The 21,704-nt window shown below is 38.9% G+C and overlaps 1 protein-coding gene across 1 annotated transcript; it reads right to left on the bottom strand.

Annotated features, from left to right (window-relative positions):
- Window positions 1-334: 334 nt before the first annotated feature.
- il17a/f3 (interleukin 17a/f3) lies at window positions 335-5,644 on the bottom strand. Its single transcript, XM_031295469.2, has 4 exons — window positions 5,523-5,644; window positions 3,890-4,095; window positions 2,482-2,625; window positions 335-973 (listed from the first exon to the last, which is right to left on the bottom strand). Exons 1-4 carry the CDS (start codon window positions 5,529-5,531, stop codon window positions 844-846), a joined length of 489 nt encoding a protein of 162 aa, XP_031151329.1. The 5' UTR covers window positions 5,532-5,644; the 3' UTR covers window positions 335-843.
- Between the last annotated feature and the right edge of the window lie 16,060 nt (window positions 5,645-21,704).

Raw genomic sequence — 21,704 nt, 5'->3', positions numbered from 1 at the left:
AGAGAGTATCGTAAAACAGCTAAGAAAACTAAAAATGAAGAAGACACACTGGTTCCTTATACGAGATTACTACTCTTTGCTAAATCAGTCACATCCATGGAGCATTATAATAGGAACATAATACATGCCATAAATATGTATTAGCATGGTATAAAGTTGAACACGTGAATTCATAGTGTGAACCTTTACAGGAAGAAAATTATTTATTATAGGGTATATCATCAGTCATTGCGTGTAAGTTGTCCAACATAATTAATCTTTTAAGAAATCATTTACATGCTACACGTGTCCTATACAACAAAATATACAATAATTTTTCACAGCCCAAAAGATATCAAAGTTGTGGAAAAAACTTTAATAAAGCATTTTGATATTGTTTACATTAAAATAAGAACATAATTATTATAAAATGTGACCATGCAACGTAAGAGAAATACAAAAAATGACCCACCACAAATATACTGTATATAAACAAATATTTCCAACACCCCTTTCATGACTCCTAAGAAAATGACATACATTGAATGTGTTTGCCAGACACTGTACACTCAGGTTAAAGGTGCGTTGAGCCTTTTTTTCACCACTAGGGGGCAGAAAGAAGCACAGCTCTTTGCAGTTCTTTTTTATCATCATTGTATGAAGTTCGAATAGCTAACACAAAGGCCCGGTCACAGACATACATAGAAAGTGGCACAGAGATATACATTTATGCGTCTTCATGAAATACATTGCACAGTCACATGATTCAGTGATAACTTAAAAAATATTGCTAAATACAAGTTTAAGTTAGAAAGTGATATAAAATGTACAATACGCTAAAGGAGTTGCCAACATGAGAAGTCTCTACTGCTGTGGTATGACGCTGGGCCTCACACAGGTACAGCCCACCGAAATCACCTCCGTCCCCAGTCTGAAGTCGTACTGGTTCCTCCTCATCCTCCCTGCTTTCTTACTGTGCCTTTGCCGTGGGATTCTGGAGTGGGACGGGGCAATAAGAGAGGGCTGAATATACAGTATCAGTCGAAGACACACTTGCAAATTCAAAATCTGTTAAAGCTAGAGTGCGTAGTTTCTACCGCCCCCATGAAGAATTCTAAGTAATGACAACAAAATTCATGACCCCCCCCTGAACTCCTGAAAACAATATCCATCTCGCAAATGTATCTGTCTCTGCAGTCATCTCAACCATACAATAAATACAGCAACAGGAAATAATACTCATGGCTTTTTTTCTGTGAAGAAATGTTTCGCAATGTTGGGGAATTCTTAAAAAAACAAAACACCACTAAATGTTGCGTTAAAATGCGTTGTAACTCGTGTTACTGAGATTGTAATGGGTATATTATTACCGAAACGTAATTAGTAATGCGTTATATTACTGCGTTACAGCAAAAAGGAATACATTACTGTAATTGCGTTACTTTTGTAACGCGTTACTCCCAACACTGGTTGCTAGTAGCCCAGGAGGACATGGAGGATTAAAAAAACATGATGGACTCTTCAGAAGAGGTCATTATCTTCACTCGAGTTTCTGCGCGGGAAAGTCACCGGACGACACTCTTCTGAACATAGTCATACTGAGAAATACAGAGAGAGTTGTGTAGAGCTGATAGTTTTAATTAGCTTTGTAGCAACTCATTTAGCAATGGCTTGAATGTAACGGACGTTCATTAATATCAAAAAGTTACGCACTAAAGCTTTAAAAATGCCAAACCCTGTAACCCATGTATTCAGCGATGGGAGGTCAGACAGGAAGAAAACTGCCAGCACTGTCTTTGAAATAAATATTTACACGAGTTTAATGTTTTTTGTTCAAAATTTCAGTTTGAAGTATGAGGCAGTGCAGAGGCTAACCTCAGTGTTTGGCATTGGATGATAAACACCAGATTACTTTTGGTTTTCAAATTCCTAACACTTCAAGCCACAATGAAATGGACGTTTTACAACTGATTTATCATTTATTTGCATCTCATTATGTACACTTACTCATTAATATATGCCAGAAAAATAATATTTTACATATTTTCTCTGTTCTTGTACTCTGTGTTTTTAAAAATCCCACTTGGAGTGCCTTGGCGGTTACAGCGCATGCCATATAACCCGAAAGTACATTCCCCCATTTCTAAACTGTTATCTGTCAACTAAAGGGCAGAAAAAAAAATCCCACTTACCTTCAGGAAAACAGTGAACAAATACCTACTTTTGTACGTGTAATACACATTAAAAACCCAGAAATAAAAACAGATTTTTATGTTGTGCCTCTAACTTCAATTTAGAATAGCTTCTGCCCAGCAGCTTGTTTCAACAGGAAATGCATCAGATTAAGAAAGAAAATTCTCTCCAAATTACATTTCACTTTAATTGCCCTCCCGTGAATATACGGAATTTACAAGAACGATTGTAGCACTGTATAACTTGCACTAGAAACAAAAGGCCAAAACTGCATCATTAGGTGTTTTTACAAAGACTGCCGTGTTTTACCTGTGGAGGACCAGGACCTGGTAGTAGATAGGTTTGGCCTCCAGGGCTGCATCCTCTCGCCCCCCCAGCAGGCTCAGACAGCCAGAGGTCAGGCACTGAGCATGAGAGATCCGCCGAGGCAACCGAGATTCCACACAGGAGTCTCTAGAGACAGACCAAAGACACATTTATAATTAGGATTCCAGGTTTTAAAAGTTCTAAAACTGATAACTGAATCACCAAACACGTCAAAATGTTGGTTTTTGGGCACCAACTGGTGTAAAGCAATGAAGGAAAACATTAAAGGGCCCTCAGACTTAGAACTCTTAGAGCCTCCGCTCAGGGTTTTTTAACCCTCTGAGAACGAAAACGAGGTTTGACAAAACTCCTACTCAAAAAGCGACATTACAAAATTTCTTTGCAGACCTAAAGATTTTGGTAAACTCATTTCAAGCACCAAAACAATTCGTACAACACGTCATAAGTTAAAGGAGAATTCCGGTCAATTTCAACACGTAGCTCTGTCATTTGTAAATTTGGAGTGCTGTCGGTAGCGAGAAAAACGAAAACAATCGGTGCTGCCTACACCGTGTTATCCTCCTGCTAGCGTTAGCACCCAGGACATTGAAACCGGACAAGTTTTAAACGTGCTTTTAGCCTCTTAACATGTTCGAAATGTCATTACATGTGAAGTGATTCCTTCCGAGAGAACACAGTGGATCTGACTACAGTAGATGTGAAAGAAATGCATAAATGTTGTGCTAATTTAGCTCTGTTTAGTTCCGGTGTTCAGACGTGCTTCAGAGTGCTTAGGGACCATCTACAAAGTACAATACTGAAAAGAGATACAACATATTTATTAATTTAATGATTAAATAAGGTAGTGTCTCCAAACTTACCTCAATTATAACTTGTATCCTGCTAGTTGTACTACAGCACTTACTTTAAAAAAATAAGCATATGCCTATTTTTGAAGATATTTTTAAATCTCTTTTTGGTGATGTACTTTGTAGACCGTCCCAAAGCACTCTGAAGCACGTCTGAACACCGGAGCAAGACACTTAACCCCTAGTTGCTCCGGAGGCGTGCGGCCTCTGACATATATAGCAATTGTAAGTCACTTTGGAAAAAAGCTAAATGACATGTAATGTATATTACGTATAGGCGATAATTCATACTTGGTCTCACATACAACACTATAACCTCACATACACCATTATACTCTTGCACATAAACTGGCATACTCTCTTACATGCATAGTCACTATCTAACACTCATGTCTGGGTCATAAATCATAATCACTTACACACACACAGCTGTACTTTCTTATGAACACTATCATTCTCACTTACAGACACTGAGACCAAGTATGAATTATCGCCTATACGGCCTCTCGTACTATATGAATACACTTTGCTCGATGCCTTACCTGTACGTCCACGGTGACAGAGACATGTTGGCGATGGTCGAGGCCGACGTGCTGGCAATCTGAGGCTGCACCGACGGATCCAGGACCAGCCTCACCGTCTGGCCCTTCAGTTTGCTTCCCTGATCCAACTTCAGGGACACCGCATTGCCTTTCCTGGTGGCGTGCAACAGCGGGACCAGACCCAGCACCAACAAGGCTCTCAAACCCTGAACAGGAGAACACCAGGAAGGGCATTTTTTTAACTGATAAGGGATCTGCAGTCACCCCGATCACCTCACTCCGATCATTTACGTCAGTTGATTCTACACCAATCTAAGTAGAAGTTGATTTAGTTTTACAAAAAAATGCTAGCTGCACTAAGTTAAATGTATTAAGCTGAATACATCTTTTAGTCACTTTATTAACTTAGTTGTTTTTGTAAACCAAAAAAAGCTTTATAATCTAGGCAGTTGCAAGTATCGGATTGGGACTCGGTATCATCAGATATTCAATATTTAAAAAAAATTGGATCGGGAGCCAAAAAAGCTGATCGGGAAATCCCTTATGTGAATGCTTGGGTTTATTGATAAGGGATGTAGCGATACACCTGACTCACGATTCGACAGGATTCCCAATTTTAAGTTAATGATATGATTTTCAAATAAAAAGACAAATATTCCTATATATCCAGTTAAGCTGCATAAACTGTGCAAGCCACAGATGTATCCTGTTATCAAAAGTGCAACTAAGGCTATGTTCACACTTGTCTTATTTGACAAGAAAAAGTTGACTATGTATTAAAAAAAAAAATAGCTGGCAGCATTTTGGTTCCAAAAAGCAGCCAAGAGCTACAGTATCCTATAGCGCTATGTGGAGCGGTGCTAACGTTAAATAAAACAAAGCGGTGGAGCGAGCTAGAGAAAGAACAGAGGAAGGGAACAGTGCTACTAACGTTGCATAAAACAAAGCGAGTTACCCGGTCATAACATATAACTCGCTCCATTTTTTCTTGTTAAAACAAAATCGCACATCAAAATAGCTAAATAAATAGAATAAAAACTTAAGAAATAACTATGAAGACATAGTGACGTCTGAAGTCAAACCAATGAAATCTAAAGTAGATTTTTAGTTTAGTTATCTCAACAGGTTGTAATCTTTACACATTTATAGCGATGTCTACCCGATTCACGATGCATGGTTACATCCCTGTCATTGATTTTAGAACGCTCGTACACTTCAGAAGGACAAACACGTTTCAGAGAGATCTTTCATTTGCTTCACAATGTTAAGACCAAACAGCAGGACAGCCATTTGGAGTCAAAAGTCAAATGCATACTACATTAGGGCTGCTCGATTATGTGGTCAATACTGAAATCACACATAACAAAATCAACAGTGAAAACTCCTTGAACTGTGAAATTTACCTTAATACTTTTTTTCATTCAGAACAAAAGATAAAATAAGAGCTTACTCGCAAAAGACACGCATTATTTTTGTGATCGATTCAAAATTCAATTAATTGCACAGCCCTAACATACATTAACGCATTCATGTTTCACATAATGTGCTTACATCCTTTTCAGTACATGTCGCATTGTCATATAAAGCTTAAAGTGAGAAATGTCATGATCGTGGAGGAGATTAAAGAACTCACCAGCAGCATGATTGTCGCCTGCAGAGAACAACTCTGCCAGTGAAGTCCTCCTCTGCTGTCTGTCGTGTTATCTCCACATTCTCCCTGTGTTTATATGCAGGCAGGATGTGTTGGTGTGTGTTGGCAAGATCGGGGCTGCGTTTTCACTCTGACTGTAACTGATTTTAAAGATGCAAACACGTTGATCTGTTGATAAGAAAACGCTTTGTCTCTTTGTGGTCAACATTTTTTTTTGGCCCATTTACATCTCCATCACTTTTTCTTTTTCTTTTTTACCTATGTATGCATTTTGTTCTAGTAACAGTATATGCCAACTGGCTGTCTCTATTAGTCCTGTGTCACCTGCCTAGGGACTGCAGATGTTATTTTTGCTAATTCTGGTATATTTACATGGTGTTTTTATACAACAATGTTCATAAAAATGCATGGTCCCTATCAAATAAACCAATAAAATAAACATACATTTCAATCAGGGTGCAAAATTAGCACCATTTACTTGCCAAATGCTGGTAAAAACAAAATGCAAGTGGCTGGTAGATTTGCTTCACTCACCAGCCCAAAAACAATGGTAATCTAGTGGGTAGCTGGTATAATTTTAACATTCACTAGCCATTTACGTTGGTGGACAAAAAAGTTCATTTTGGACCCTGATTTCAATATATAATATATAGAAAAATAATGCACACCAAGGGTTGTGGTGAGGTGCCAATCACTGGAGGTAGACTTGGAAATAAGAAAAGTGGGTTACACTTTACTTGAAGGTATCTACATAAGAGTGACATGACACTCATGAATGTGTCATAAACATTATAAACAAGTCATAAACGTTTATGACATAATGCTTCTTTTAGTGTCATTCGGTTTTTGTCATGACAAGTTATGGTTAGGGTTAGGGTTAGAGTTAGGGTTAGAGTTAGGGTTCATGGGTCATGACTGTGTCATGTGTTCATGACAGTGTCATGTCACTCTTACGTAGATACCTTCAAGTAAAGTGTTACCAAAAAGTGTTGCACTCTCCATACGCTCCATATGCATATCTCAGAATAAATAGAGATATGTATATGGAGCCAGAGTGTGCGACACTTGTTTTTCCCTTTTTCAAACATACATTTCAAACATACAGTGTTTTACAGTAAATGACAACAGCTTATGCTCATCCTTTTCTACTTTTTAGCATTGTATTTTTTAACTTCATCCCAGTTTGAAAGTGTGAAATTTCAAACTGTGATGAGCCAAGTGACACCTTCGTAGGTCTGACCCGTTGCATCCTGTCAAAAAGGTGTGAAAACGTTCCTTCGCCTGTGGACCTTTTTGATGTGGCTGTGAAAACAAAAAGCACGCTACTTCTCACTTTTATGGCAAAAGAAAACTATTTGTAAAAATATTTGTTTTTCAGCCGAAAGACAAAAAAGAAAAAAAAAAAAATCACTGCAAAACAAGCAGGAGCATTTTCTTTCAGGAACCAAACCAGAGGGGGTTTTGTCAAGCCAAACCAAAGTAGAACAAATAATCAGAGGCTTCTCGACTTCATAGTCATTGCAAATATGGAACACTGGGGTTGCCAACCAACACCAGGCAAAAAACAGAAAACATATCACACTGGAAACAAGCTGTCATTGACCCTCTGAGGACGAAAGACGCACCAATGTTTGACAACACTCCTACTGAAAGACCGATATTACAAAATTTCATTTCAGACATTAGCCGCTTTCTGACCGGAGGGAATTTTGCAGTTCCTAGAACGTAACATTTCTAGAACCCTTTTTTTCTCGTGTTCCGACTGGACCAATTTGGGGATTTTTAAGTTCCTCTGGCCGCAGTTCCTGTAACTCTTTCAGCTCCTACTTCAGGGGAGGGTATTTTCCCTTTTTCCCTTTTCAGCATATGAACCTAGGTCAACGAGGGTCGGGTTTCCAATACAGACAGATCAACAATGGGACAATTTTAACATTTTTGCCATCTTATTCATCACTAAATTGACAATTTGCTTCAAAGTTTTCGGAGTTGAGAAGCTCCATGAAGTGAGGCGACAGCCAGCAGGCGCCTGCCCCGGCCGCTAGCTTGTCGCTCGGCCAGTTATGCTCAGAGACCCCGCTGTAAGCTGGAGGTCTCTCAGACCGGTCTCGTGAATAAGAGGCTTTTATAATATACCACAACACATGTCCATCATAAGATTAACGGGAACCTGTGGTTAACTGTCTTTTCGGAGTTAAACTTCACAAGCGTGCCCTGCAGGCTTGACAAAACTCGCAGGCCAGCCGTCACTCACACACACAGTCACACACACACACACACACACACAGTCACAGCGAAGCAGGCAGAGGCGGGGGAGAGAGAGATACTCGTTTCTCTTCGGGAGACTTGTTTAAATTATGACAAATATGCTATATACATTAGATTTAGTATTTAGTTCATACTTTTTTTGGTGTATTTGTTTTCTGATTTTAACACTATAAAGACCATTGCCGTGCTTGCATCACTCCCTTACCCCTCCTGTAGTCCCTATGGCCACTTGGCCAGTGCAAATGCAAATGGCAAAAACGGTTTTGGGGAAGAGTAATTAAGTAAGTAGTTAAGTAGTTAAGTCTGTTTAGAAGTGGACTTTTCCTATAACTAAGTTCCTGTAACTACTTGGTCGGAAAACAGCTATTTATTTACTATTTTAATCATGTATAACCTAAGAATTTGGTAAATTCATTTCAAGCTGTGAAACAATTCAAACACACAACAAAACACATAAGTTATAGGTGCACTACGAGTTCCTGCATGACGTCACTTCTGTTGACGTTTGAAGTAAATACCAAACAAAACAGAGCAAGCTCGCCCCTCCCCCCATGTTTCCGTTAAACGTTCAGTACACTGGCCGTTCCCAACCTGGCGCGCGCAAATGTGACGTCATGGGAGCGTCGTAACTGTTTATACTCGCGCGTGGTGGTGGCGACACTAGTTGCAGTCTTCTCCTGAACAGAGGTGGCGCTAATGAGCAAAGGCTACCGACTTTGCTCATTCTACGGACTAGAAGAAGAAGAAAAAGGTAAACAACGGCAGAACTGGCAGCAGCATTGACGTCAATGCTTCGATTTGATTCGATGACCTACTTCGTCGGATCAAGCCTTTCATTCACCATAAAAGAACTCATCTTAACCCAGTACGTTTACAAGAGAGACTTGCAGTCATTGTGAGAGTCCTGGCATCCGGTTGTTGGCGAACTCGTCCATTATTCCTGTTTCCGCTTTTTTCGCGCACCGCTGAAATAAATAGTGGTGCACGACGTCCGGTCACACACTTAAAATCAGCAAGATCTACATCATTTTGACGTCACAGTGGCGCGCCAGCTCGGCTGCGGCTACTGTAAAACGGCCCTAACTGTCATGACTAACTGACTGTCACTAACCCACACCCCCTCCCCCAACCATCTTGTCAGTGATTGGCTGGAACGTGGTTTGTTGTATTTTGGCGCACAGCCTGTGTCTCTAGTGTTTGTTTGACGTTTACGACCCCTGTGTTGTCTCCCGAGACCGGGCTTTTTCACCGTATGTTCAGGGGGCAGGCAGCTAGCGGATCAAGAAGAGATGCCTACGATTTGAGACAAAAATAAAATCGCGCTGAAACCATGCAGGAACTCATAGTGCACCTTTAAGGTTTGTTTTCAAAAGAGATTTTGAGGAATTTCAAAAAGTGAACATCAATGTGTCAGCGTTAGCGCCAAATTATCTCTTTAGACCATGCTCTAGGGCAGATTTGCGCGTCACTACACAGAAAGCTGAGTTTGTTCTGAACATTTTGATATGAAACACATGGGGATCAGTTATATGCAAATACCCTAAAAAGGTCAATTTAAGAAGATATGTGAAAATGCCCTTAGACCTCAGAGAGTTCAAATTAAATCCTTAATATAATGTTTTTTTCATGTCCCCTAGGTCCAGGGTAGGTGGGTGGGCGGCGACGAGAGGGGGGGGTATGTTTTTTTTTTTTTTTATGTTACTTATCTATTTTATTGTTTTGTTTGTTCAAATTATTCTATTATGTGTTTTGTTTCATTGTTTTCTCATGTAGTTGATCACTAGTTTTATATGCATGTACATTTGTGAACATACTTTACTAGCAATCCATCAATGTGTAATCAAACCTTATATAATTTATGTACATCAATAAAAAAAAAATTGATCACACTTTTTTTTTGTGATGTCTTTTCAAAAAATGTGGCTCAGATGTCAGTTTGAAACAGGCCTGCAGGTGGGACCTCTGACCTATCATAGGTACACTGTCCCTTTAAGAAACCAACAGAGACTCATTGTGGAAAGCCTGAACCTTGATTTGTTTATCCGAGTCATTTAGTCACTAGTAGCTACTCCTACACACTGCCAACCCAGTTTAAACAATGTAGGTCAAGGGACTGTTGATGACAGTTCTGGTAATGAATCAGCATAAAGTACTGATAACATCGGAGGAATGGTTTCAGAGCGAGATGCTCAAACACTTTGAGACTCTTAAGCCCTGCTAAGAATTGTACTAAAACATGTTTCTGCCTAAAAAGGAAGTTTTTCCTCACAGCTGTTGCACTAAATGCTTGCTCTCGGGGGAATTGTTGGGTCTTTGTAAATTGTGTGGTCTAGACCTACTATATCTGTAAAGTGTCCTGAGATAACTCTTGTTATGATTTGACACTATAAATGAAATTGAATTGAACTGAAATGAAATGAAATGAAATGAAATGAATTGAATGGTTGCTCTGATGAGCAGGTGGCACCCTGTATGGCAGTCGACCAGTGTATGAATGTGTGTGTTAATGCTGCCTGTGTGACTATGTCAAAGTTGTTAAGACTAGAAAAGCGCTGTATAAATGCAGTCCGTTTACATCCTCAACCCTACAACAGCACCTTATGGGAACAACGCACTGACACTTTATAACTCCTCAGACTGCACTGATTTGTGGGGTATCACAATAAGTTAAGTTAGTATTGTTACTCTACTTTTTACTTTTCTAACTCATGTATCTCTTTGATTATGGGTATAATGGTATGCCTGTGTGAATGTCTGGTGAGGCAGGGGGTGTCTAGGTGTGTTTTAATGGTATTGACTGTCCTTTTATGAATGCTTTCTGGTTTTTTTGTAATGAGCACACTGCACCAAATTCCTAGCAACTTACTTGCATGGCAATAACGTATTGCATCTTGAATCTTAAATGTGATTTGGCCTCCTGATGTCTCACAGCAGACAGGAAATGCATTGGAGATGGCACAAATAACGAAATAGTTTCATATTTGTGTTGGTTACAGTGATCATTTTTGTTCCTTTATTCGGATCCCCATTAGCTGCTAACAATATAGCGGCTACTCTTCCTGGGGGTCCACGTATATTAAAATACCAATACCAACCAGCTAATGCTAATGCTTGGTCTATAACGTTAGCTAATTCTTGGTGGGTAATATAAGATTACGACATCGTTCAACACGCTCAGTTATTTTTAGTATGATTGTTTTGACCATGGTTAACAACTCTGGGCTAACTGACGAATTCATCAGTAACGTTAACTGTATAGATAGACGACTAATCTATTGGTAATTTAACCAGCTAGCACACCCCTGTCTGTCTGCCTCACTCTCCTGGCGCTGCAAGGCTTCAGTCGGGTTGAGAGCTGACAACAGCCCCGGGGGACACATCCACAGTCAGCCCCCAGCCAGCTAGCAGCCAGCCACTATCATTACAGCAATCCAAACCCGGTCAGCACTTAACTCCGGTGCTAAGGACGCTAACAGTTTACTGAACCGTTGGGAAACAGACCCAGGCACCCGAGTCAGAACAGCGGCCATTCGTAACATTACACCTCCGTTAGCATTACCGATGTTCGTGGCGAAAATCTCCTCCCTGCCGAATACCCCCCCCCGCTACATTTACCCGACAAAAGGGGGATAAGGCACCAAAACGACTAATACTAATAGTAATTTAAAGATGTGGTGGCATGGGGTCTGAACGGGAAGGATAACTCTGGGAGTTGGAAGGGGTGTGTCGCGATTCTGCCTTCTCAGGTTCGTGGATCTGAGTATTGCGATTTCGGTTTCATATCGCATATTGTTACAGCCCTACTCTGTATATATACATGTTTTGTTCATTAGTGTCAAATAAAATAACATCACACTCAGACAATTACAGTCCATCATAGTTAGATTACATAATGTTTCGTTATTGTTGAAGTGTTTTCTAAGTAGTCTTTTAAAACTGCCCGTACTATGAGCCTCCACTATGCTAGTTGGCAAGCTATTACACAATGTGATGGCTCTGAACATTACTGACCTGCACACTGCATCAGTCCGTTGTTTTTTTTTTGCTTGACTAGATCGCCCCTAGCAGCCTGCCGTGTCTCATAACTGTGTATAATTGTATAGTTGTTTGCCCCTATTGCCAAGACTATACATATAACAATGTATACATTCATGTGGCATCCCTGCAGCATAGATATGCTGATAGCCCAGGTTGATTGTGCATTACAGGGTTGAGGTTATACAAACAGTATTACACAAGAAGACCAGGCAAACTAAAGATTGGAAAAAAATGGCTTGGACAAGAGATCTTTAAAGTGACTATAATGTTTTAATGTTTCTGAAGCTCTGTCCATTTTTCATACAATGGTCTTAAATGATCTGTAACAACAAACGAGACTAACAGTGAAAAGAACGCTATTTTTATATAGTTTTTATTAATGCCTCTGCCCAAGTCCGATTTTTCCAGCAGTCACAGAATGATTTGCGGCAGGTAGACAGCGCTACAGTAACACATTCTGAAGGGTCACAGATTTCTTTGTTACACCGCAAAGCCTGTGTTAGCGTATCCAGCCTGCGAAGCCAGGTAAAAGGAAGCAGGAGATTTCTATATATAGGCCTTATTGTATTTTAATGTTATTTTAAAAGTTATCTGCTGTAGTTATGGCTGATACTGGGGCAGGAACAAAAGGAAATAAACGAAGAACAACTAAAAGCTAAAAAGGGAAAGGGAAAGACGACGGGCGATAACGTGGGTCACACTCGGTCGGGCTATCAACAGATGGAGACAATTACGGGATTGGAAATGATTCAATCCCCCACCCGAATTGGCCCTCAGGTATGTAATATGTCTGTTTCATTCATAAAATCACTTTACAATGAGTGATGTGGTTGTATGTCATTAGCTAACATTAAAGGTGCTCTAAGCGATGTCAAGCGTTTTTTAGGCTACAACATTTTTTGTCACGTACAGCAAACATCTCCTCACTATCCGCGAGCTGCCTGTCCCCTGAACACACTGTAAAAAAAATGCGGTCTCTGTAGACAGCCCAGGCTCCACAAACGGCAACAAAAACAAACTGCGCCAACCTGCACCATGAAACATAACGAACAGTCTTCCAGCGTTCCAGCCAATAACCAACAAAACGGATTTGAGGGTGGGGTTGGGGGGTTAGTGCACGCAAGCACGGAAGGGAGGGGGAGGGAACGGGATGAGGAGGAGAGGGGCGAGCTAGCCTCGTTTTGTTTGAAAATACTTTGAATGCAACAAGAAGTGCCGTCACCCAACACTGGAAATGGAACGATGCATCTGTAACATACTCTCTTATTGTAAATGAATGATTTTCTGGTTGAGCAAAACATGCATTGTGACTATACAACCTCCCGGTAATGATAACTCAGTAATATACAGTGGAAAATACAGCACCATAAAGAAAAGACCTTTACGACAGGTGTGGTAAAAACACTACCACTTTTGTCCAAAGCGGACGCTAGAATCAACACAAACTGAGAGTTACATATAGCCACTTTAACAGGGGGTCCTCAGAGTTACTGCAGGGGGGGCGCCAAATTATTGTTCATTTTTTGAAAATTTGGTTTTCAAAAATGTAACTGTCTTAACGCAAATCCAATATATTATTAGCAAACATAACTCAGCCTATTTGTGAAAAAAAAAACATTGATTATAGTCTTACTGGCCTATAGGTAAGGTAGTCACTAAGATCATCCACAGATAGTTATCCCTAAAGACTCACTGAGCCACATGTATGTTTAACATTAAAACATGATTATGATAAAGCTTTATTTATGAGTCATTTGGCACAGATGGATGAGAGTATTTCAAGTTTTATTTTGTTATGTCAGCCAAGCCGCTTTGCCAAAAGGTTATAGACTATAACCATTTAGCTGAGCCTTATTTGACAGCTACTATATAACTTAAATAAACTGACAGCGGGACAGAAAAACACTTCCACCGCATCCTGTGTTCTTCCTTTCTTTCTTTCTCAGTAACATAGCTAAGTGAAACGACGATGAGCTGGCAAAGATTTGCTAACCAAACTTACAACGAAGTTCCCTTTGAAGGAAATGCACAGGAGGATCAAACATCAACCACAATTTTTCAGTGCACATGGTCTGTAAACCTCAATGACAGTTTCTGTGGAAGTAGTAGTACGATACGTTGTGAGCTGCCTCTGATGGACAGTTCTCTCTTCACTAATGTACTGCTCTGATTTTGTAATTCGGGGTCCCAGGACAAATATTAGTTAGGTACTGTATGTACCTGTGGCCCATAAGGAGGATCATACAAGTATGACTAAATGCTCTGAGAAACTAATAAGGAGAGAAGTATGGACAAAGAAGAGAAAGGTACATGTAAACAGGTGCTTTCCTAGGAATTACTGTCATTTTCTCATTCAGAAGCCCAGCAGAATGTGTGTTTGGATTTTGCAACTCCATTTTTAGTTGGAGTTGGAGAGTTTAGAGAGACAATTTCAAAGCAGAAGTTGCATGTACGGAAGAGGATTAGGGCCAATGTGAAAACATGTATTTGAGTTTTAAGTAAAAAATTCTGAGAAAAAAAGTTATTTTTTTTTTAGGCTATGTTTACATTGCTACGTTTTGGTATAAAAACGAATATATTTTGCTACATTTATGTCAGGATGTGACTGTAGGCAGCTTTTCATTTTGTTCCCAAAGTTGCATGTTTTGGTTAACTGCCCAGTTTGAGTTTTATTAGTGGGTATTTTTCATTGCATGTTTTAACAGTTGTTATTTGCATGGTTTTGGGATTTGCTGTGTTTTTCTAATTGTTTGTTGGACTGGGAATTAGGATTATGAGAAGCAGCTGTGATTGCCTGGAACCTCCACACACACACACACACACACACACACACACACACACACACACACACACACACACAGACTTTGTGGGGACCCGTCATTGACATAATGCACTCCCTAGCCACTTACCCTAACCTTAACCATCACAACTAAATGTCTAACCTTAACCCTTACCCTCACCATAACCTAATTCTAACCCTAATCCTACAACCAAATATGAACGTGCTATCTTTCTTCAAAACTACAGTATACAACCAAGCAAATTGTATAGAATGTATGTTTCCAAAAATGTTGAACTCTTGCTTTAAGACAAAGACGAGACTAAATGACCTAAATGCTAGCTAATAGCTAGCAGCTAACAGTTAGTGTCCTCCTGAAACACAGGTTTGAAAGAAAAACTAAAAGTAAACTTGGCCTTAGCTGACGTGGTAGATGCAAGGAAGGTGCAGGCTGCAGCCTTTGTTATCATATGTGATATGAGTCACCCGTGGGTGTCGAGAGCTCGAGGCCTGTGGCCTGGATGATGGTGGCAGCGGTTGCTTGCTTTACATGAGCCATTCTGGGCCTTATCTTCTGACTGATCAGAGCAGCAGTGGTTATGGAGCCAAAGATGTGTGGGTGCAATGCAGTGTTACCCCTGCACCTGAAATATAATCCGACTCGCTGTAAACCTGATGAAGTATTAATTCAGAGTAAAGAAGTGCGAGAGGGACGGTGGGAGCTGAACAGTGAGGATCGGTACGAACTTAGTGGCACCTGCATCCCACACAAAGCAATATCTAGGTCGCAAATAAAATGCTTCTTGTAAACACACTCAGCTCTTCTGGGAAATCCCAAAGTTCCCCAGCATCTCGGACCACTTTCCCACCAAAATTAACTCTCACACAAAAGAAAATACAGCCAGGATCAGTCGCCTGCCAAACAAGCCCAAATTTACCGGCATTAGGCAGTGGTGGAATAATTATTAAGATTGTTTACTTAAAAGTACTAATTCCATACTGTAAAAAATACTCCGTTATAAGTAAAAGTCCAGCATTGAAAATGTTACTTAAGTAAAAGTATGTGGGTGATTCTCCAACTAGGAGCACTTTTGGCACTGTGAGCTTATGGAAAATTCACTCTCTTAAAACACACTTAAAACAATCTTCCTAGCTTCATTCATTTGTCTTCTAACACAATATGACAGTGGGCAATTTTAGAATTCCATGGAATATTATTATTTTTAACAGTTTTCTGAAGAGCGCTTTCAAAGATGTCATTTCCACCACTTTTTAATTTATGTATTTTATTACAATATAATATTGTAAAACTGATTATATAAGATTATGTATCAGTCAACATCATCAGTGGCTACCTAATCATGTAACAAAATAAATCTTAATACTTCATGAACTTAATACATTTTTATTTAAAGTTGCTAAATGCCATGAGTTGCCACGAGTTGGGATTGTTGCCTACAGCATTTCATTTTTGCTCAGGTCTATGTTTATTTTTAAGTCACTCACACGCATATTGTAAGTAATGAACTATCAATACTTGATTTAAAATGCATTTAGATCCACATCATTGGTTATTCTTATTTTTTTTCTTAAAAACTGTGTAGTGGTGGAAAGTGGTGGAAATGACGGTTTATGGTGGAAAGATTGTTTCTGTTCATTTTTACTTAAATTGCCAGTCCAAAATATTTTAAAACCATGTATTTTATTATTTAACATATGAGTTGAACAATATACCCAGTTTAAAGATAATGTTGTTTTTAGTTTTAAAAATAATGATTACAAATTATATGAACCTCAAAACATTTATTTAATTCAAAAAAGCTGTAAACTGTGTGTGTGTGTGTGTGTGTGAGAGAGAGTGTGTGAGTGTGAGAGAGATAGAGAGACTGAATGTAGTGTCATAGTGTCTTTGTACATGAAACATCAAAATGCATGGAATGCCCCAGCTTATCAATCATGTTGTGTGCATTAGACATTAAAATGCTACCATCATAAACTGTTAAAAACACGAGTGTAACATCATAACCATAATCACATAGGCTACTTTAAAACAGGCTAGACATAACTAGCGTGTTACATAAACAGCAACAGTAAAAAACAGTTATAAAATATTATGTTCATCAACTTTAACCACAATAACCTTGTGGGAGTGTGGGCCGCTCTTTAGCAAAAATCCAAAACAGATAACCATATCATATACAACCTGTATATGGAATGTTTGAGTTAATGTGTGTCAAATGGACTCAACTCATTGCAATTTTCTAACCTATCAAATGACTGGAGCATTTACTTATCAACTATCTGGCAAATTTCCTGCCAGGCAGTAGCATTGATTTGAACATGGCGTTTAGTAACTGGCGTAGGCTCAGGGATGAGACCACAAACGTTGTCTGGTTCGTACCAGATTACGTCATCACGCATCGGCCAGAAAAACCGATTACTGCCTATTAGAAAAGCTTTGATCTATCTCTCCTCACTTTCTTCCTACCCCTGGATGTAGATCTTTCCACTATGGGGGGATTGTCTGGGGGGGTGTTTGGTGGCGTAGTGGCCAACACAGCGTTTGCAGTGGCTATACGTTGTCGCCGGTTTCGCTGATTGATCTTCCACTGTTTTCTTTTTCTTTCCTTCTCCTTACTGGAGGCCTCTAAGATTGATTTAACTATTCCTCTTTCTTTTTTCTTGCGATATCTTTCTCTGTCCTTTTCTAGTTTCTCTTGATATTTAACAGGATCGGCTTTTATTCTGTCCCTGTATTCTTGTGACTTCTTGGCCATCGACTTCGGCATCTTAAATATAAATATAGATAAATAAAAATAAATATAGAGTGTACTGGAATGGTGATATATAAAGTTCTCAGTCCAAAAGCACAAATATGTCAGAAGAACATGCAAATAGCGCACAAAAATGGCATATATATCATGTCCAAAGCTACGCCTGTAATTTCTCAGAGGTGGAAATGACGGAGGTGGAAATGACATTTTAGCAGTTTTTCTGCAATATTAGCACACCCTCATGTCAGGCTTAGCTAGTTTTGGACTTAGCATGTTGTTTACTCGTAATAAACATAAATACATTATTTTCATATTTGTTGTACATAATTCAACCGAACTACAGCCAAGGTGGAAATGACGCTGAATAAAAATACTCTGTATAAAAGCTTGAGTTACCTTGATTTATTTTCTTGTGCTGAAGAGCACATGTGCCTGAAGTTTCATCTTCAACTAACACTTTTTTTCACAATTATTTCCATGGTTACCAAGTAAATAAAATATTTAAGGTGGATCTATTAAGGTGGATTTTGTTGAGGGAGGTGGAAATGACGGAAAACCTGGGGACAGACTTATTTTATTCCAAAAATAGTTTAAAATTGTGATATGCATATGGAATTTCGATGGTATGATATTATTTTATTTGTCCTTAAGACAAACATGTTAAAAAATATTTTTAAATTGATCCTTTAATATAATTTTTTAACATTCAAAGCGGGCCAGTCTGGGTTGGGGACAAGCATAAAACTGAAAAATCTGCTAATAAACAGCCTTGCAAAAGCATTTTTAAAAGAAAACAGGGGCAATATTTGGTGGTAATTAGGATGTTGGAGCATGAACTTCATAATGACAATGTATTGTGCATTTGTTTGTTTATTTATTTACAAAAAAAAGGCCAAGGACACAAAAGTGCCTGTAGTTGGAGAATCACCCATGTAGTAAGTATCAACAGGAAAATGTACTCAAAGTATTAAAAGTAAAAGTAGTCAATGCAGAAAAATCCTCACATTTTTGAACCCTTGTGTTGTCTTCCATACGACCATGAACGTGGGTCCTGCCTGAAAATCAACACTTTTTCTGACGTTTTTGTCTCTTCCCCCCCCCGACACTTTTGGCACTTTTTTGACATTTAACGCTTCTGTTCACTACCATGTATAAACACCACTAACAAACTTATTTCCACTAGTTTTACACTTATTTTTGGAATTCATGGTCAATAAACCTCATTTATAGGAAATGACCGAAATTCTTGATTTTTAGAAAAAGCTGAAATGATGAATTATTTAGCCTGATAAGTGTCACTGTACCGTCTACGGTACAGATTGTGGCAGTGGTGTCGCTGTAATCTCCATTTATAAACGTTTTTATAACTTTAAAGCATTAAATCTTCAAAATATACGGCCATGCGACACACCAATTTAAAGCTTAAAGTCTCATGATTCCATTAAGCCCACACACAAAGCATAAGATGACTTACAGCAGTTACACAACTGCTACAAAGTTATAATAAATAAAACAATACAGCGTAAACAGCGCAGCCCGTGTGTTTTGCATCCTAACCTGTTTCCTTGTCCCTTTGGCCACTGCGTGGATTTTTTGCCCAAAACTTTTTTTTCTTAAATCCCCAAGAGTCCAAGGAAATGGAATATCCAAGCCGTTATATCCAAAACGAGCTGTTCGCCTCACAATCTTGACGTTTCTGGCCGAATCACAACGGGAAATCGCTGAACTGTTTTTCATTTCCGCACTTCTAACGCTGCTCGCTTCTCTCCTGAGGGTCGTAGCAACTTGATGTGGGCGTCACTCTATTCCCTGAGTTCTATGCTTTCCATCGATACCTGATATAAGCCAATCGGTGCAGGTTTGGCTGTGATACACCAATAATAAAGCTGAAGTCTCCTCTGACGCGTTTGGGACCACGCGGAAATGATCGACATTTGCTCGGACCAGTTAGATTTAAATGCTCTAAGACCCGGCTACATATGTAGCCAATGAGCAGACAAGTCGATCGATACCAAATGTGCCGGTGAAATTTTAACCCTGTAATGGCTGGAGCTGTGTCAAAGCAAAAACAGGGCCTCCTATAAGCATTTCACACCCTGTGCAGTTCATAATGACTTATTTCTATATATTTATGTATATAGTTATTTCAAGTATGTGTATGATTGATGTGGGTGTGTTTGTGTATTTGAGAAGTGTTTTATTTTGTACTTTATTGGCTTTTTTCTTTGCACTTTTCAAATAAAAATCAGAAAAACGCACAGACATATATGTAGAAAAAAATTCATATAAAATCAATTTTTGAGTCTTTTGGCTTCTGGATTTTTTCTGTAGTAAGCTGAGACATGTGGCTAATGTCCTGGATTGTCTGTCACCTGTCAGATGTGTCCACAGCAGTGTATTTTAATCATTTTACAGATGTATGACTTGGACGGAAATAGAAACCCTCCATTCTAGCCTCTGTAACTCTGTGTCAGTGAGGCCTAGAATCACTCTGACACTTGGAACAAAAACTTGAGAGTGTTTTCTTTCCAGTGATACCAGGCACATCCCTGAGTGTCAAAGTATATGGGAGCTGTACCAATTTTAATTTGGGTATGACGTTTAGACCAAAAGCTTGAAAATGCAGGAGATTCTCAAGAGGTTAGACTAATATAATATATAAAGGAAGGATAATCACAGACTTGTATATGTCAACGTTCAGTGAGGAAACTGTTTCGAAACATTGAATAAAACACCCAAAATTCAATTAAAGTAGAGATCCGATCTTTTGTTGTACTTGCAAAGCCCATTGTATGGAATTATCCATGTTATTTTGGGGTAATTCAAATTAGGTAGTTAAAGAGAAACCCATATTTCTGATATATTTTGAAAACGGGTCAAGTTTGGATGGGTTCAGATTGATGTAGATAGAAGGAAAAGTAGATAGATGGAAAAGGAAAATGTGTATATGTATGCATGTGTATATGTGCAAGTACCTAGATATAGTGTACATGTGTACATGTAAGTGAATCATCAAATTGTTTGTATTGTGATGTAATTTTGTTAAGTATAAAAAAAAATTGAAAAAGGGGGTAGGACCAGAAAGGTTTTTTTTTTTTTTAACTTCCTACTCCTTGACCATAGGAAATTCCTTATTTGAATAATTTTACAATAATTTTGGAAGATTGTGCTAAAATGTACATGTTCTTATTCATCTGTTATTTTTAATTTTATTTTTTAACATGTTCAAAATAAACTGATTTCAGCTGTACTTGTAGGCCATTATGTTGTTGGGCAGTTTAATTTATAATAAAACATTGCATTTTATCAACGATACATGTGCGGAAATCTTAATTTGTTAAGTAACTAAAGCTGTTAGATGAATGATTGATGAAAGAGTAAAAAGTACAATATTTCTCTTTGAAATGTCACGGAGTAGAAGTAGAAAGTGGCATGAAAAGACTCAAGTACATGTACCTTAAATTTGTACTCTAGTACAGTACTTGAGTAAATGTACTTAGTTACATTCCACCACCGGCATTAGGTATGCAGTAATTTCCCTCGGATGTATAGTATGTGGATAGCACGGTCAATTAATTTAAGAGCCCAAGTCGTGTCCCATTACAGTTTATTTTTTAATACACAGCTACAGTTACAATTTCAAAACTTCTCTTCAACTATATACAAATCCAGACATCAGAAGTGTTGGTAAACTTATAATCATGTCCTTATTACAGTGGAGCAATGCGCCGTAGGTTTCATTGCTAAATGGAACAATCTGCACCACAGTGGATCCAAATCAACGAGCAGGAACAATTCAGATAATTATTGGTGCTTCGTGTGTGGAATTGCAGATTAGAGCTCAGGTGGCAACATTAGAGATGAAACAGAGGGTGTATGAATACAAACAGGAGAAAATGTGAATATTTATCAGGGATGCACCGAATCCAGGATTCGGCCGAATATTGGGCTTTTTCACGGTGTTCGGTTTCTGTTGAACCTTAGAATTTTGTTTCCACCGAATCCTACGCTGGTCGACGTAATGACGCCGCCATTGATTACGGGAAGGTGTTTACGTAGGTGGACGAGGACGCGAAACAATACACAACATCTCCGCTGTTACAACATTTGTGTATGGAACATCTGAAAGAATACGCGTTGTGCATGAAGGAATCTACAGACAGCGGCCAAAATGCAGCAACTTCAGGTACGGCAAAGGAAGGACAGTCACGGCTAAAAACTAGTGTTAACCAGACACTGCTGTGGACGTTGTTTACTTCGTTAATGTGTTTACTGTGTATGGACTGCGGATGGGAGTAGGATTCGGTA

The sequence above is a fragment of the Sander lucioperca genome, chromosome 9 (assembly GCF_008315115.2).
Source record: "Sander lucioperca isolate FBNREF2018 chromosome 9, SLUC_FBN_1.2, whole genome shotgun sequence".
Lineage (NCBI taxonomy): Eukaryota > Metazoa > Chordata > Actinopteri > Perciformes > Percidae > Sander > Sander lucioperca.
Note: the sequence above shows the minus strand (reverse complement) of the source record. Positions and strands in the feature narration are given on the sequence as shown.